The 18,431-nt window shown below is 42.5% G+C and overlaps 1 protein-coding gene across 1 annotated transcript; it reads right to left on the bottom strand.

The window, feature by feature from the left end:
• Window positions 1-407: 407 nt before the first annotated feature.
• On the bottom strand, window positions 408-18,406 carry TRMT6 (tRNA methyltransferase 6 non-catalytic subunit). Its single transcript, XM_003933218.4, has 11 exons — window positions 18,143-18,406; window positions 13,807-13,934; window positions 12,210-12,319; window positions 11,571-11,662; window positions 11,360-11,443; window positions 10,978-11,102; window positions 9,884-10,242; window positions 9,413-9,498; window positions 8,404-8,506; window positions 8,215-8,301; window positions 408-5,983 (listed from the first exon to the last, which is right to left on the bottom strand). The coding sequence occupies exons 1-11, from the start codon at window positions 18,268-18,270 to the stop codon at window positions 5,792-5,794; spliced, it is 1,494 nt and encodes a 497-aa protein (XP_003933267.2). The 5' UTR covers window positions 18,271-18,406; the 3' UTR covers window positions 408-5,791.
• Between the last annotated feature and the right edge of the window lie 25 nt (window positions 18,407-18,431).

Genomic DNA, 18,431 nt, shown 5'->3' with positions numbered 1-18,431 from the left:
CGGCTGCTGGGTTTGGTGTGGCCCGAGGGAACAAGAGGAGGACACCACGGCTTTAGGCCTGAGCACTTTGAAAAACAGATGGGGAGACTGCATGAGGGACTGGTTCAGTAGGAGAGAGATGGGGAGCTCAGATTTGAACTTATTTAAGTTTGAGACGTGAATAGACAGCCAGCAGAGCTGTTGAGCTGGGTATATGAGCTGGTGCTGGAGGAAATGGCCTGTGCTGAAGACTGAATGTGGGAGTCATCATCATAGAGATGGTATTTAAAGCCTTACAACTGGGTGAGATCACGTAGAGTTTATATAAAAGAGTCGAAGATGGCCTCTGTGTATGGCTTATAAATTGTTTATTTCTTCATTGCAGGCTGACACTGATTAGTGCAGAAGCCAAACTCAAATTTTCACACATCCAATTTTTAAAGCAAACTATAAGCCAATTTTAAGCCAATTTTTTGGCCATTCAGGGCCTTCCTGGTACATACCCAGTGAAACTACACCCAGTAACTGTTGGCTGTTGATAACACAGAGACTTGTGGTTGTAAGATCTCAAGTGCGGTGGCTCATGCTTGTAATCCCGGCACTTTAAAAGGCCGAGGCAGGCAGATCGCTTGAGCTCAGGAGTTCAAGACCAGCCTGGGCAACATAGTAAAATCCTGTCTCTACTAAAAATACAAAAATTAAGCTGTGTGTGGTGGCGTGTGCCTGTAGTCCCAGCTACTTGGGAGGCTAAGGTGGGAGGACCACTTGAGCCTGGGAGGAGGAGGTTGCAGTGAGCTGAGATCACGCCACTGCTCTCCAGCCTGGGTGACAGAATAAGACCCTGTCTCAGAAAAAGAAAGCCAAAACCAAAAAACAAACCTCAAGCCGTCCCCGCCCTTTGGAGCTCTCTGACCCAGAGACTCTCCTCTGTGTTGCTATGCACCACCACCTAGACACATAAACCTTGTTTCTGACCCTCCTCTCCCTCGGGGGTATCCTTGCTCTTTCTTTTCCCCTTCTGAGTAGCAACACCTACAGTGTGGTCTTTGGAGAGACTCTTGCTGTGAGGGACATCCCCCTGCCCCCATGCGAACCTGCCAGTGTCACCATCACTCAATAAAATACGTGTGTGCTGCTGCCATCTCGCGGTCATATCTTTCTCTTTGATCAGTCCCCAAATCCCTCAAACACCCTAGGGAGTGAGTGTAGACAAGAAAAGCAAGGAGTGCAAGCACTGAGCCCTGAGGCATGCCAACATTAAGAAGTTTCAGAGATAAGAAACCAGCAAGAGAGATACAGAAAGGCTGGAGAGGCGAGGGAAACCAGGAGAGAGTGGTATCCTAGAAGCCAAGTGAGGAAAAGCCTGGCAAGGAGAGGGACGGACGGTGTCAAACGCTGCTGATAGGTCCAGAGACTCGAGAAGGAGCTCTGGATGTCACACGACTGTCCATCATTGCTTGGTGCTCACACCAAACCCCCTCCCCACTGTGGCTGCTCCAAAGTGCAGTTCTCCTGTTTCCACCTGTGCTGCAATCCGTCTCATGACACCACTGAAATCCGTGATCAGCAAACTTTTTGCAAAGGCCCAGAGAGCGTTTTAGGCTTTAGGGCCATGTGGGCTCTATCACAGTTATTCAACTTTGCCACAGTGTCAAAGCAGCCATCGACAATATATAAACACATTAGAGTAGTTGTGTTCCAGTAGAACTTGTTTGAATTTCATGTAATTTTCCGATGTCACAAAATTATTATTTTACTTTTCTGCTCCAGGCACTTAAAACTGTAAAAATCTCTTTAGGTTAGAGGCCATACAAAAAATTTTTAGAAGGCCAGATTTGCTGACCCCTGATTTAAAATTAATCATATTCTTATTTTTATCTCCTCTTTCTTGAATCTGTCACCATATAACTTTAATTTACATCATTCATTCATTCATTCATTTATAAGAGAGTCTCACTCTGCTACCCAGACTGGAGTGCAATGCCTCACTGCAACCTCTGCCTCCCAGGTTCAAGCGATTCTCCTCCCTCAGCCTCCCGAGTAGCTGGGATTATAGGTGCCCACCACCACATCCAGCTATTTTTTTATTATTATTTTTAGTAGAAATGGGGTTTTACCATGTTGGCCAAGCTGGTCTCAAACTCCTGACCTTAAGTGATCCATCTGCCTTGGCATCCCAAAGTGCTAGGATTACAGATGTAAGCCACCAAGCCTGGCCTGTATCATTTAATTTTTCTTTTTTTTTTTTTTTTTTTGGAGATGGAGTTTCGCTCGTTACCCAGGCTGGAGTGCAATGGCAAGATCTTGGCTTACCGCAACCTCCGCTGCCTGGGTTCAAGCAATTCTCCTGCCTCAGCCTCCCGAGTAGCTGGGATTACAGGCGCATGCCACCATGCCCAGCTAATTTTTGTATTTTTAGTAGAGACGGGGTTTCACCTTGTTGACCAGGATGGTCTTGATCTCTTGACCTCGTGATCCACCCGCCTCAGCCTCCCAAAGTGCTGGGATTATAGGTGTGAGCCACCGTGCCCAGCCCCCATATCATTTAATTTTATACCTATTTTGTGTCACTCACAGGTGACAGGAGAGCACTGAACCGAGACCACCTTACTCACCTGAGCATTTGATTGAGGAAAAGTACTCCCAAAAGGCAAAAGAATGCCTGCTATCATTTCCTCTGGATTAATTTCTCCACTTAAAGGTTTGCTGGCTTCGAATTATAACACTATGTAGACCAAATATCCAACAGATTGATCTACCTCTGTTTCAAAACAAAATATCCATAGCACCTTGTTACCTGTCAAATCAAAAATGAAATGTCAAAATCTTTCCAGTCTTTTTTAAATATCTCAGCTAAAAGTAAGAAAATAAAAATAAAATAAAAAAAAAAAAAACAAGAAAACAAAAACAAACAAAAAAAAAACGTTATTAATAGTTAAGAACTGTAAAACTGCCTCCCAAAAGGAGTGGGTAGAGCATGATATTAATTTCCTGTGCTTCAAAGATTTTGCCCTTCCTCACAAAAACTCTAATAGCTGTAGGTGCTAGTAGACGTTAATTAGGTAGTTAAAAGGTTACTAGTTGCTTTTTAAGTAGCTATTCAGGGACTTACGTCTCTCACCCTCTGATCTGTGCTACATAGGTTAAGTTCAAGAAAAATCTATCATCTTTTTTACAAAAATTAATACTAGCTAGAGGCAACATTATATTTCAAGTGAAGTTATCAGATACACTGTTCCTCTCTAGCACTGCACCTAAATGCATTACAAAATCAGGACAGAGTAAAGTGAATCTTGACCATGGATTTTTAGGACATGCTTTTTAGTATTTAGTATTGTTCTTGCAATATTTACAACCAACACTTTAAAACAACATGCAAACACTCCTTTTTCTTTTTGTTCAAAACTTCACTACGTATTGAGAAAAGACTGTATTTTTTGGTTTTTCAATATACAACTAATGCATGAACAATTGCCCAATATTTGCTTCATACAATTCTAGTGTACCTTTAAGCTAAAAAATACCCTGTAATGGGTGCCATGCTATATTGCTAAGTACCCTAATCCAATGGAGGAACAGGATGGATGTTACAAAATGATTTCTTTGAAATTTTGATTGCCATTTATTAAAGTGCTATTCTACATAACTCTCCTGGTGGTTAGATGTCCAGAAATCATAACATTATCCATTCATCTGCTCCAAAGGTGAATGTCCATTTTAAACACAAGACAAAAATACCCTGCATTTAGCTGTACTGGTGATGTGCACGCACACAATCGTGGTTCCCAAAGGGTCATTCCTGGACCAACAGCACCAATGTCACTTGGAAACTACTTGAAATGCAAATGCTCTACCCCACTCCACAAGTACTGAACTCTTATTCTGTGGGTTGGAGGGTCCAACAGCCTCTGCTTACCAAGCCCTCCAGGGGATTCTAAGTTTACCAATGCTGTCTGCAAACCACAGAATTAAATCATCTGTACTCAGAGATAAACTAGATGAATTAAAACAAACAAACAAACAAACAAAAAAAACCACACACAGATTAGATTTGCTGTTGGAATTGGTAAGATGAGTTCAAAAGGGAACATGAGAATGCAGGGCCTTGGTAGCTCAGACCCCAGACCTGCTTAGGGAACTCAGACCAGATTTAGGGAATGGAACGCAACTTGGAAACTAGTGACCAGGAGACCAGCCACTACTAATTATACACAGTTTTCTGTTCTTCTTGCCCAAACTTGACTAGCTACATGTGTGTGACAACAGCTTGCAAAATGTTCTGTGAGGTGCCGATCCAGGCATGTTCTCTACAATACAGACCATATGTCACAATCAGCTGAAAGCCAACATGACATCACTGATGTCATCAGATGAGTCACAGTAGAAAACTTTTTTTTTTTTTTTTGAGAGTTTCACTCTTGTCATTCAGGTTGGAGTGCAATGGCACGATCTTGGCTCACTGCAACCTCTGCCTCCAGGGTTCAAGCCATTTTCCTGCCTCAGCCTCCCAAGTAACTGAGATTACAGGCATTAGCCACTGCGCCCAGCTAATTTTTGTTATTTTCAGTAAAGACGGGGTTTCGCCATGTTTGTCAGGTGGGTCTTGAACTCCTGACCTCAGGTTATCTGCCTGCCTCAGCCTCCTGAAGTGTTGAGATTACAGGCCTGAGCCACCACACCTGGCCAACATTTTTATTCTTTAATAGCAATTAGGAAAAAGGACTCAAAATCTCTCAAATGAACAAGAGCCTTGTCTGATTCTAAACACTTTCTTTGCTACAGCAGATGAGCAAATGATTTGACTAGAGTTTTTCAGAGCTTAGAAAGAGTAACCATGTAATCATGCCAGATTATTCAACATTCATAATCAAGAAAGGCACTTTAAGTACATCTGACAAGGAATGACACTAATACAATGAGAACTGCTCTAAGTCCTGTACAAAACTTTGACATAGTTCAAATAGACTACAGGCTGTCTCTATGTGCATGTATATATTCATACAAGCGGTATAGTCTACGTCTCCACATGTATGTGTATATATCTACGTGTATATATATATATATCATCTATACACATATGTATGTGTGTGCAAATGTGTATCTGTAAGACCGGGGGGCGGGGGACATTTCTGTTTCCTTTAATTGAATAATACACAAAAATTCTAGTCACTTTATTTAGAACAAAGAATAAGAGTATTGGCAAATTAACGCAAAGAAGTACCCTACTAAACCTCTCTATGCACAAAAAAGAGCAGTAAAATAAATACTCAGAAATTTCCCAGGTTATCAACTATTAAAATAAAACCTTAGCATTTCAAAAAAGCTTATTCCACTGCAGGGAACAGGGTAGACATTTTTGGTACCATAATAAATCACACATTCACACATCCATATTGCTTCGGTTGAAGAGAACGGAATGAACAGAGGAAATTTCTTCCACAAATCACCCTCCTTTCGATACCCACCATGTTTTTGCTATCTTGTATTATTCTACTTAGCTTAAAATACAAAGTCTTGTAGAAACACATTTTTAGGAGGTTAAAGTTCTCAAGATATTTGCACAGAGTATTTAGAAGTACTTGGAGGAGTTTTGTTAAATGCAGTTGGTCATACTACATATCCCATGGCTGCAGTTTTGACAGACCAAACACATCTGTGTCAGAAATAGACAAAAGGCTTACTCCCCCTTCCCAGAAATGGGTATATTGACATGTTCTTATTCTTGGGATATGAAAAAACGTGTAGTAATGGCATTTAAAGTTTAATTACTGTGTAATGCCTGAGAACAAAATTCAGAACAATTCTCAAAGGGTTAAGAGTCAGACTCCAGGCATTTCCGTTTTTTAGCTGCAGGCTCCTCAGTCTCACGTGATTCTAAAGTGCTTGCACTGGATTTGAGGCTGGTGTCTGCTTTAAGGTTGTCCATGGCAACGGTGAAGCCAGAGAGAAGGTAACCCCCACCTCCACTCATCAGCAGTTTGGGATGACTTCGATCAGGCAAAACCTAATCAAGACAGAAAAGGCATTTATGCTTTCCCAAGACAACAGAGTCCATGCTAACAACACATATACCAAAAATCATTATTTCTTTATTTTTTTATTTTTTTGGAGACAGAGTCTTGTTTTGTGGCCAGGCGCCAGGCTGGAGTAGAGTGGCGCAATCTCAGCTCACTGCAACCTCCGCCTCCCGGGTTCAAGCAATTATCCTGCCTCAGCCTCCTGAGTAGCTGTGACTACAGATGCGCATCACCACCACACCCAGCTACTTTTTGTATTGATCCGCCTGCCTCGGCCTCCCAAAGTGCTGGGATTACGGGCGTGAGCCATGGCGCCCAGCCCAAACATCAAAATTTAAACAACACAGGTTCTCTTGATGATTTAAACAGATCAATTTCTTTCTTTCTTTCTTTCTTCTCTTTCTTTTCTTTTCTCTTTTCTTTTCTTTCTTTCTTTCAGAGGCAGGGTCACACTCTGTTCCTCAGGGTGGAGTGCAGTAGTGAGATTTTGGCTCACTGTAACCTCGAACTCCTGTTCTCAAGTGAACCTCCTGCCTTGGCTTCTCAAAGTGCTGGGATTACAGGCATAAGCCATGGTACCAGGCTTTAAATGGACCAACTTCTAAGGAACTAATTCCTTCACATTACAATTCAGAGAAAAGTACACAAATTGATTAAATTGATTTTCTTCTGAAAAATAAAGCTGAAGCAGTTTTCAGTTCAGCACAGGTTTCTCTGGAACCTGAAGCATGTTTCTGCTGGGGAATGGGTAATGATCTGGCAGTACTCTAGAACTGTGCATATAGCTTGCTTTCTCTTGGCTCCAGGAAGCTTCATGGCCAATAATGGAGCTCGGGTCTATGGAGAAATGGCTATTGAATGTACAACACTCCCAAACCTCCCTTTCCTGCTACCCTGTTAACTCTGCCAAGGCAGCTTCTCTCCTTTCTCCTGTAACGTTAGCTGAGCAAGACAACCTTCACAAAGGGCAGGGTTAGCTAAGGCTCAAGAGCATCCCCACTACAGTATGGCAAGACACAGAGCAACCAGACTATGGCAGCATGGAGGTGCTCTCCTCAGACCTCCCCTCACCAGGGAACTGGCTGCAAGGCACTCAGGTAGTAGAAAGCCTCCAGTTGCCGCTCCTTTGGGATCCACCGCAGCATTCATACTGAAGGAGGCCACGGGCTGCTTCCAGTCAGTAACTGAGCATGGGTACCAGGGATGGAGCATTTCTGCTTCACACAGGGCTCCTCAAACGGGCGACCTTTGCACCTGGGCTTGCCATCAGCCTCACGGAGACTCTCAGAGCAGTACCGCAGGATCTTCCTCCCCTGTCTTTCTTTCTCTACTCACTCCTGGCCCAGGCCTCAACCTGCACCACCAATTTTGCTCCTTCTCCTCTTATCTTTCAAAGGCATTTTTCCCTCAATAAATCTCTTACACTTCAATTTCCACCTTAGCATGTGTCTTCCAGAAGACCTGAACTGACAAGAGCCCACTAGTAAATCCTGAAAACTTGTTGCAAAAAACATCCTGGGAGAGAGGAAAGGGCCAGTTTCTCATCCACCTGGGAATTTTGCTATTGTCAATTATATCATCCACAGTGATATCAAGGCCTTGGGAAAATAAGAACCGAAGCAGTTTGCATTTTAAATGCCTCTAAGGCAGAGTTACAGAGTACTAAATTCTGATCTAACAAGAGAAAAAAAGGTCAGAAAAAAGTCAGGGGCACATTCATTAACAGCCATGAGACATATTCATCTCTATAGACAGAAACAGAGATATCTCTATTTTTATTTTGGGTTTTTTTCTGAGACAGGGTTTTACTCTGTCACCCAAGCTAGAGTGCAATGGTGGTACCTCAGCTCACTACAGCCTTGACATTCTGGGTTCAAACAATCCTTCCACCTTAGCTCCTGAGTAGCTGGAATTATAGGCACCTGCCATGATAATTGCTCGATCAATTTTCATATTTTTTGTAAATACAGGGTCATGCCCAGCCAATTTATATATATATATGTTTTTGTAGAGAAAGGGTTTCACCTCGTTGCACAGGCTGGTCTCAAACTCCTGGGCTCAAGCGATCTGCCTGCCTTGGCCTCCCAAGGTGCTGGGATTACAGGCATAAGCCACTGTGCTTGGCTGAAATATCTCTATTTAATGACTTCTAGTACTACACCAAGGAGAGTCAAGTCTTGGGAGGGCAGCTCTTGGGACTGGCTGTAAGAACACGTACCTGGTAATTTCTGAGCCAGGTTTCAGACAGCCTGAGGTTGATGACCCCTCCCCTCTCCCGCAGTTTTGTGTAGCATTCCAACAGAGGCTGCAGGCAAAAACAGAATCCTGTTAAGAACTACTTTCTGGGCTGCTGTGTAAGGATCAACATTCAGACATAAGATTTCCTGCCCATTCCGTTCCATATTACCTCTTTGTACTGACAGTAGACCACAAACGGCCTTGAAGGGGCCACGAAGTCCAGCAAAGACAGCAGCAGGGGAGTGGGATGGAAACGACTAGCTACAATTAAACTGTAAGGAAAATGTCAGACAAATTATTTCTCTACTCCTCTCAAGTGGAGTAATGTTGCAAAATGCATTTAAAATGATCATGTATTTAATCTGCATGACTCACACAAAGAAGAGATTTAAATATAACATTCTAGAAATCCAAAACAGAATAAAATCATGAGCTATTTCTTTCTAGGAAACACAAACTGGGTTAGAAGCTTTTGCGATACTTGGAAACTCTAAGTGGCACTTAATGATATTCTTGATTTTTTTTTCTTTTGAGACTGAGTCTCACTCTGTTGCCCAGGCTGGAAGTGGCATGATCTCAGCTCACTGCAACCTCTACCTCCCTGGTACAAGCAATTCCCCTGCCTCAGCCTTCCAAGTAGCTGGGATTACAGGCGCAAGCCACCACATCTGGCCAATTTTTTTGTATTTTTAGTAGAGATAGGGTTTCACCATGTTGGCCAGACCGGTCTCAAACTCGTGACCTCAGGCAATGCACACACCTTGGCTTCCCAAAGTGCTGGGATTACAAGTGTGAGCCACCGTGCCCAGCCAACATTCTTGATTTTTTAAAAAAAATCACCTGGAAACAAATCCAGCCCTGCATATGCTATTTGTGGATATCTGTTACTGTCTGTATTGCAGCATTTGAATGCTACATCCCCTGCATCCAGTGGGACCATAAAGCCCATCCTGATGCACCATGATGAAGGTTCAATTTCTTTTGAAATTCTAAAACCAGCATCATCAATTCCCCAGCCCTGTCAGCCTCAGCCTCCTTTCTTTAAAAAAACCCCAAGACAAAATCCTCATCTCAGGTCCCATTAGAATCAAAGCAGACAAGGAGAAAGAGAATGCCAATCTGCCTGAAGCAGAGCCCGCATGCACCAAGGAGTCTCCTGCCTTCTTTCACCAACGCACCCATCTGCGTTTCTTTCACTCAGGAGAGCGGCAGCCTCTAAATGTCTTTTCCTCTGCTCTTCTTGTCTCCTCTGTTTTTCCTGAATCTTCAAAAAGAAAAGGAAATCAATGATCTGGGTTCATTCAGTCAAATTTATGGAAATGCTCCGGTCTATCAAAACATTTCAACAATATTTATCAACTTGGACTAAACCAATAGAAGGAGGTTGTTTATAAGGAATTTGAAAGAACACAGGAAAGGCTATACACTGTAAAAACTATTACTAAGCTATCTATGCAATGCTTCCGTATTTCAAGCTCTATCTCAAAGACTGAATCACATACTTGCATACATGTACACACACTTGTTCTGTTTTGATAGTTATCATCTTGGGAGCTAATACACAAAAGCCAAACCAAATCTCTTACATAACTGAAGTTAACTGAGGGCCTGAGATTATGATGAGGTTGGTGGGGACTCTTCATCCTTACATAATCTTTTTTGCTTCCTCTCTCTTTAGGCCCCATATGTTCTGGATCTTGAGAAATAGTTTCCACTGTTTCCTGGTCTTCTGGGTGGTTGCTCTCTGGGGCCTCTGCCATGCTGTCTTCATTTTCTTGTTCAGAAGCCTGTTTTTCCTCCAGTGTGCCATTTCTTTCTTCAACCAAAGCACTGTCTTTTGGCTCTGAAGATAACATCTCAGCAGAAAACGTTCCCTGTAGAAGACTGTCCACTTTGTTGAGGGGGAATTCATAAAGACCACTGAGGAAAGATTTGGGAAATCCAAAACATGCTGTTGCTGCCCGAACAGGTCCACCTCCAGGGTATAGCTGAATAATGGAGCCAAAACCTGAACAGATAAAAGAAGTAAACATCTGCCCATGGAGTGACTCTAGACTACGCAAACCCTCAGTGAGTCCTCTATAGTAATAAGACTGAAGGTCTTTCCAATTAATACTTTATTCAGAGACTAAAGGATGGTGCAGCTCCTCAGGGGGTCTGTTCGGAGTCTATGAATATTACCAGTGGAGGTGATATAATTCTAAAGCAGAATTAAAACTGTAAAACCCTATGTCTGCAAATTTGGATGTCACATGATTGGTGACTGACTCTATTTCCCCTCACTGTAATCCTCAAATGAAGCAATGATAAGTTCTTATCTGCTATGGGGTCAGAGAAAAAAGACAAATCAGGTTGTGTTGTATTCTTCCAGAGAGAATACATGCTTAGTCATCTTCCCATTCAAGCCCCTCAACTTAGGCCTAAGGAAATGAGCACCAGCTACCCAGGAGTTTACCAAAATCACTGTCCTGAAAGCCCTAGCCAGCCACAGGCTCCAGCATCATGCCTACCAACAGTGAAGCTGTAAAGGACGATTGCCATGGGTTTGGAGTACCCATGAGTGGGTATCTGGGTGATAGAGACTGTGAGAGAAGGTCCCCAGGCCAGGAGCTATGCAGGTTCACCCAAGTTACTTCGTTAACCTTGAAGTAACTCAGTCTGGCTTTCCAGGAGCTTACATTTTTTGACCACCTTTATTCCCATCAGGGTGGGGTTTGTTGAAAATGAAAATACTAAATCTTACCTCCCATTCGTTCCATCATTGCACCCAGCACCAAGCCTGCACACGTTTCCAACACAATCATTTTGTTGCCAGCACGGATATTTCCCAACGTCAACATTTGGGCTAGTGTATCGTATCTCATGTGGCTAAAGTGAAAACAACAATTCATTCATTTTTTGCTAAGTAAAGCCTATTATTTTAATCATTTTTCAAGTGTTTGCTTTATTAAAATTATGTTGATAAGATTATTGATTGCTTTGGAGGTGACAGTAAAAGGACTTACAATTTATGAGGTAGGAGGATACTTTATGCAGGTGAGCAAGCTTTTCATTTTACTTAAAATCATGACTTTCTTAAAGACATATTTCCCCCAATTATACTTTTGAAAGGAAACAAAGCGTACTTAATTTTTCCAGGTTCTCTTGCATAATACATAATTGAAAGAATACGCGTGGATGGCTTCACAACAGTAATGATAGCTTCATATCTGGGGGAAGAAAAAACAGAACAATGACTTGAAAAAAATGACTTAAAATAGTTTATTTGTAATAAAATGTATGTAAATATATAAAAAGGTTTAATATTGTCAGCCTTTTAAAATAAAAACTACTTACTTTTTTTTCTTCTTTTTAATATATTTATCTTGGGCAAATTCTGTCTTGTCTCGGAATGTTGTACTATTTTCAATTAACTGCTGAACTATTTCCTATAAGAAAAGGAGCAAGTAGATTTTCTGAAACTTTGCTTCCACAAAACAAGTAACTCCAAAGGCTTCTTACCCAAGAATGGGTCCAACGGTCCGATTCTCCAATCCCTTTTCCACAGAAGTCCAAATAGATGAACTTTGTATTTCTATACTCCATTTAGAATTTGTAATAAAATACAAGTACTTTATAACTCCATTTAAACCAAGGTAAAATGACAGAAATCTCCAATAAAGGGAGAAGAGAGGTAAAGGCAACTAATTTCTGAAGACACTGGCTGAAAACATTACTGAAAATGAACAAAGTTAAATCCTGGTATGCACTGTCATGACATTTTCTACCACTAATATTAGTAATATCATTCACTTATATTCCTGTATATCAGACATAAAATTTTTGAAATGTTGAGTTTCAGGTACATTTCAACCTATTTCTAAAAAAAGGTGTAATGTTATTTTTCCATTTTACCTTAATTACAGTCTGCTTTAAAAACCAGTTTCCTAAATGCCAAACATACAAAAACAAAACTAAAAATCCTTTGAATATTACCTCTCCTTTAATGCCCTTGTCCTTCAAAGCTTTTATGTCATCTTGAGTAAGTTTCTGAGATTTCCCATCATCAACTATATTTCGATTATCAGTGCCCGCTTCTTTAGTCTCTAAGGAAAGAAATTGCTCTATTGACATTTATGGTCTGAAATTATTTCACACTTTCTTTTTCTGAGTTCGTATCCACATCTAGTCCATCAGCCACTCAAGTCTGGCTTCCCAGCTGCACGGCCCCATCACACTATTCTTTCCTGCCATAAATATCTCTAACTCATCTTCCCACTCCCAGTCTTGCCCTGCTACTATCCACCTGGATGCCAGAGTGCTCTTTGTTTAAATGCAATTTGACTCATCTACCCCATGCTTAACACCATACAGTAGCTTCCCATGGCAATGAGAATACGTTCCAAAGATGACCTGCAAGGTCATAAATAATCTGGCCCCTGCCTTTCTTTCCTGGCCTGATTTCCTGACACTTTAGCTTCAGCCACAATGCCCTTCTTTCTGTTCCTTGAACACACCCAGCAAGGTCCCACAGCAGGCTTTTGGCACCTGCTGCTTCCTCTGCCTGGAAGTTTCTATGACAGATCTCTGAGTGGCTGGATCTTTTCTATCACTTAAGGCTGCGCTCATCCTTTTGCTTCCCCAAATTAGTACACGCCCCACTTTATTATCTTCACAGCAGGTGTCACACCTCACCATCGGAAATCATGCTGTTTGCTTGCCTACTTGATTATTTTTGGTGTTCCAACTGGTAATTACATTTTATATGACAGTCTATCTTATGAACTACTATAACTGCAGTGCCAAATTATACCTGGTATATATTTGGTGCTTAGTAAAAATATGGATATTAATTTAAATGTACCTAAATAACTTGTTTGACTCAAAACTCTAGTAGTATTTATTTAACTTCAAATAATTACTTGTGTTTTAATTTTATTAGTAAGATATCCTCTATGTTCATTTTAATAAATATTTAACTTTAATGAATAACAATAGCTTTTGGACAAGAGGGTGTCAATAATAGTAATAGCTAAAATTATGAGACCTTACTAAAAGCAAGACACTGTTCAGAATTTCCTATGAGTCATAACATCGAACACTCAATACAACCTATGCATTAAATGTCTTTATGACCCTATTTTATACATATAATGATGTAAGACTCACAGATATCAAATAACTTGCCCAATGGTACAAGACAGGTGATGAAGCTAGAAATTGAACTTAGCTGGATCCAAAGCCAGATCTCTTAACCTCTACACCATACGCTAACCACCGTGTAGCTGCTACATAACTTCTGGACACTGAAAGAACTCTACATATGCTTTTGTAATGATGTGGCAATGACTCACGGAATTAAATGTCTGGCCCAAGGTCAGAGAACCAGTTAATGGTGGGCTAGAGCCAGAATCCAGGTTATCTCATGGCCAAAGGTAGTACTTGCTTCACTACACTAAGCTACAGTTCTTAGATTATGAATTAAGATTTCTTTTGGGATAGCCTGGTCTAGCACTTGGGAATTAAGTGGAGGTTGAGATGTTTCTGACTAGTCAGTTGGAGAACATCTATTTCATGCATCCAAAATGTGCACCTGCAGTAGGCTCTTCCCTCTTCTTCTTGGGCTGCAGACTTCCTCCACCGGTCACTTCAAATGTGGTTCCATAACTATGGCCAATGACATTATCCAGGTAGAACCATTGTTTTTCAAAAGTTACTTTTCTAGAGAAAAAAGCAATCAATTAACTGAATATCCTTTGTATTCACTACAGAAAAGACATGTTCACTACAGTTCATTTCAAAAGTGGTCTCCACAATAGATGATCGGCAGCATTATCTCTGAGCATAAAGCAACAAAGGAACTAGAGAGATCTGGTTCGGACAGAGACATAAAATTAATGAATGAGCCATAAGAACACTGAATTTTGGAAAGGGGAAGCAAAGACAGAAGACATTCCTCTTCTGGTGGACTGGGCTGATTCCACTTTGCACTGTCTATCAGCATGTCCAAACTCGCAGGTTCTGCAGATTTCCTGAATGGCAGATGGGATCCCCACGATTGCCAGGCCTGGATACACACTGTGACATCTCTTGCAACTTACCCCAGAAAACCTCAAAACTGAACAGTCATTGAGGTAACAAAGATTTAACAAATTTCCTGGGCTGGGTCTGATTGGCCATTTTATTTGAAAATTATCTAATAAAAGCAAATTATACTTGCAAATAAACACTGACAATCTACATACTTGGAAATGGAGCCTAACACTGACAATGCTCTACTGAGGACCAGGCAGCTTGAGGTCTTCCTATGACACAGATTTTTTATCTTATTGCAATTTAAAAGGAAAATCCCACAGGAACACAAACAAGAAGACCCTGAGGGCCAATCAGGGTCTAGGCAGTGTGTGCTAGGTGTGATTCACAGTTTTTCACTTAATTCTCAAGGCAATCCTGGGACATAGCTCTTTCCAGAAGAGCAATCTGAGGTCCAGGGAGAAGTATCTTGTCCAAGATTCACAGTTGTAAAGGGATTCAAATTCAAATCTGTGTCTGACCCCAAGCCTCATTTTTTTCACTATGCCAAACACGTTACTCCAGCAAAGACCTAGGACCTTAGAAAGCCCCACCTAGCTTCAGGACATGGCCCATGTGTACAGAATGCTGAATTCTGGGAATCATGTAGTGGTTAATTGTTTGTGCCCCATCCCACTCCTTCTCTTCCTCTCTCTGTACCCCCAGGAAGCTATGACAGAATGTACTGCCGCATCACCTACACTTCTGTGTCGGAGGCTCACCATCATTGCTAGTCTCTGGGTGTATCACCTTTATCGATTCTCTAAATCCTGCTACACTTTTGTGTCATATCTTCATTAAAGCTACTCAAACCATGAGGGAAATCCTACAAGATCATAAGTGATTCAGATATGGCCAATTCTTGTTCTTTGCTGGGTCCCTAGATACTTAGACACAACAGAATGTAACAGACACTCAAAATATTTGCTAACATAAACATCCTCAGATGTTGAAACTCAGCTCAGCCCAGATGTGTGCCCCCCACCCTCATCCTTCAATCACCTAGGTGCTACTAAACCACCGGATCTGGATGGATATGGTGGGTCACACTTGTAATCCCAAAACTGTGGGAGGCCGAGGTGGTGGGTCGCTTAAGTCCAGGAGTTTGAGACCAGACTGGCTGATGTGGAAAAACCCCGTCTCTACAAAAAATACAAAAATTACTCTAGTGTAGTGGCACACAACTGTAGTCCCAGCTACTTAGGAGACTAAGGCAGGAGAGTCACTTGAGTTCAGGAGTTTCTTTATAAAAAGTACAAAAATTAGATAGACATAGTGGTGTGTGCCTATAGTCCCAGCTACTCAGGAGGCTGAGATGGAAGGATTGCTTGAGCCCAAGAGGCAGCAGTTGCAGTGAGCCAAGACAACGCCATTGCACTCTAGCCTGGGCAACTGAGTGAAATCCTATCTCAAAAAACAAACAAGCAAAACAAATGAAAACACTGGATCTGAGATGGGTGGGTTTCCCTCTCTGCAAGCCTATGTGATGTGCAGAGGGGATGAAGGGTGTCAATAGAAACCGGCTGGTTTGACAGGTCACTGCCCCAGTCAGAGGAATAAGGAGGCCACATCTTCACTGGGAAGAAGTAAGATTTGCAGAGTCTCCATCCCAGAGAGCCCAGGCTGTTTTCTGCCCAACCAGAGGAGCACAGTCCCAAGGGTGATAAGGAAGTCTGATCTGTGATGCAGCTGAGCATATAGAGTCATTTTCTAAGTAAAATAGAAACTGCCACTATGACTCTGCAAAGAAGAAGGCCTGATGAAAAGTATTTCCAAATAAATGTTTAGGGCACTGGTCCCCAACCCTTTTGGCACCATGAAAGAGAAAGGCCAGGTGCAGTGGTTCATGCCTGTAATCCCAGCACTCTGGGAGGCCCAGGCAGCTGGAATTACTTGAGCCCAGGAATTGGAGACTAGCCTGTACAACACAGTGAAACTTTGCCTCTACGAAAAAATTAATTAATTAGTTTAAAAAAAAGGAAAAAGAAAAGAAGAACTTAAAAATGGTTAAAGGCTGTCGGGCGCGGTGGCTCACACCTGTAATCCCAGCACTTTGGGGGGCGGAGGCAGGCAGATCATGAAGTCAGGAGTTCAAGACCAGTCTGGCCAACATAGTGAAACCTCATCTCTACTAAAAACACAAAAATTAGATGGGCACGGTGGCATGCCCCTATAGTACCAGCTACATGGGAGGATGAGGCAGAAGAATCACTTGAACCTGGGAGGTGGAGGTTGTGGTGAGTTAAGATTGCACCACTGCACTCCAGCGTGGGCAACACAGCAAGACACCATCTCAAAAAAAAAAATGGTTAAAGGCTGGTGCAGATATTACATTTCTGGACTAAAAGAAACACAGCCCTCACAAAAGAAACTTTTTTTTTTCTTTACTGAATTAGTGCTTGTGCAAAAAGCTTGTTTATCACCAGCTTAGTACTTCGGAAGCTTGTTTCTTGACTATTTTATGATACCTGCTTCACCCTAAATACCAGTCAACAGTTTGCTTAAACCAGGAGTAAAATAATTTCTGGTAAGTACTTACTTACCCGAAATTCCAAATCTCATACTTCCTAGTCTGCAGAAAGCTGTTCCCCTGACACTGCATTCAACTTATCTCCATCAAAAGTAATACAATAATCTAGCTCAAATGAAACTGTGGCCGGCACAGAGGTTCATGCCTTTACGTGATCCCAGAACTTTGGGAGGATGAGGCGGGTGGATCACTTGAGGTCTGGAGTTTGAGACCAGCCTGGCTAACATGGTGAAACCCTGCCTCTACTAAAAATACAAAAACTGGCTGGGCGTGATGGTGCCTGTCTGTAGTCCTAGCCACTCAGGAGGCTAAGGCAGGAGAATTGCTTGAACCCGGAAGGCAGAGGTCGCAATGAGATGAGACTGCGCCACAGCACTCCAGCCTGGGTGACCGAGTAAGACTCTGTCTCAAAAACAAAAACACTGTGTTTGTATTTCTTGGAAAAATTAATCCAAACATCCCAGTAAATTTTCACCATTAATAAGCTATTAGGACTCAGCAACCCCACCAGCCCTTCCAGAAAGTTATCAAAATCCTACTTTTATGCTATCATAAAACAGAGTGATACTAGTCAGCACGGGCACAAACCAAACCTAATTTCGAGTTCTGAGGTCTTGAGCAAATTGCTTTCTAGCAATTTTCCCAGTTTTGAATCCTTTGGTGTGAAAGGAGAGAAATTCAAAGTTATTCCACACTCTATAGGGATTGTCTCCTTCACTTATTCTGTGTATCCTGTTTGGGTAGAGGAAAGCCAGACTAGGTAGGAGAGGTTTCATTTTTTTGTGGGATAGATCCTGGCTCAGGGATTAGGGAGGAAGGAGGATCTATGGTGGAAGAAAAAGGGGAACCTAAAGGAGACTCTGGGAGATAAGGATGAGAGCCTCTAGAGTGAAGACAGGAGGGGGTGTCTGTGGGAAGATAGGGAAGATCTCAAGGTCCGAGGGAAAGAACTTCAGGATAGGTGATTAGAGGTGTGGACAGGGAGGCATTCGGGCACCCTAGGGCCAAGAATGGAATTCTGGGGAAGAAACTCCGTGGAAAGACTTAAAAGGATGCTGAAGGTGGACGGCCAGATATGAAATCATGGAGGGGGGGGGTCTCTGTGGAAAAACAGGAAGGCTAGGGGAGATTACGAGGTTCAAAGACAGGATCCTGGTGGAAAAGCCCTCTGTGACAGAAAGACCCGAAGAGACAACGAAAACGTGGAACAGGGACAGAGAGGGCCAAGAATGGCACCCTGGCGGGAGGGATCTGTGGAAAGACCTGTAAGGAAGGGGTATCTACAAGGTAGGGGCGGGGGATCCCTAAAGTCCGGGACCTGACTTACTTTCTCCGCTGGACTTGTACTGCTTTGAACACATCTTCTCGTTTCAGCACTACGAAGTCACCGTCGCAGATACGGTGGTCTCCGGGATGCTGTGGTTGTGGGCCCGGCTGCTCCCCTGAGCCCTCCATGACGCTCAACCTGTCGCCGTGCTACACGGCGTCTCGCCCCTCCTCCTCCGGTGTCGCCACCGCCAGCCTCGCTTCCCACAACCCGGCGGACTCGGAGCCCTCCGACCGGCACCGCCCCCACGTGTTGCACGCCGCTTCCGCTTTCCGGTCCAGCCCTGAAG

The sequence above is a fragment of the Saimiri boliviensis genome, chromosome 9 (assembly GCF_048565385.1).
Source record: "Saimiri boliviensis isolate mSaiBol1 chromosome 9, mSaiBol1.pri, whole genome shotgun sequence".
In the NCBI taxonomy this organism is placed as follows: domain Eukaryota; kingdom Metazoa; phylum Chordata; class Mammalia; order Primates; family Cebidae; genus Saimiri; species Saimiri boliviensis.
This window is presented reverse-complemented; position numbering and strand designations above follow the sequence as displayed.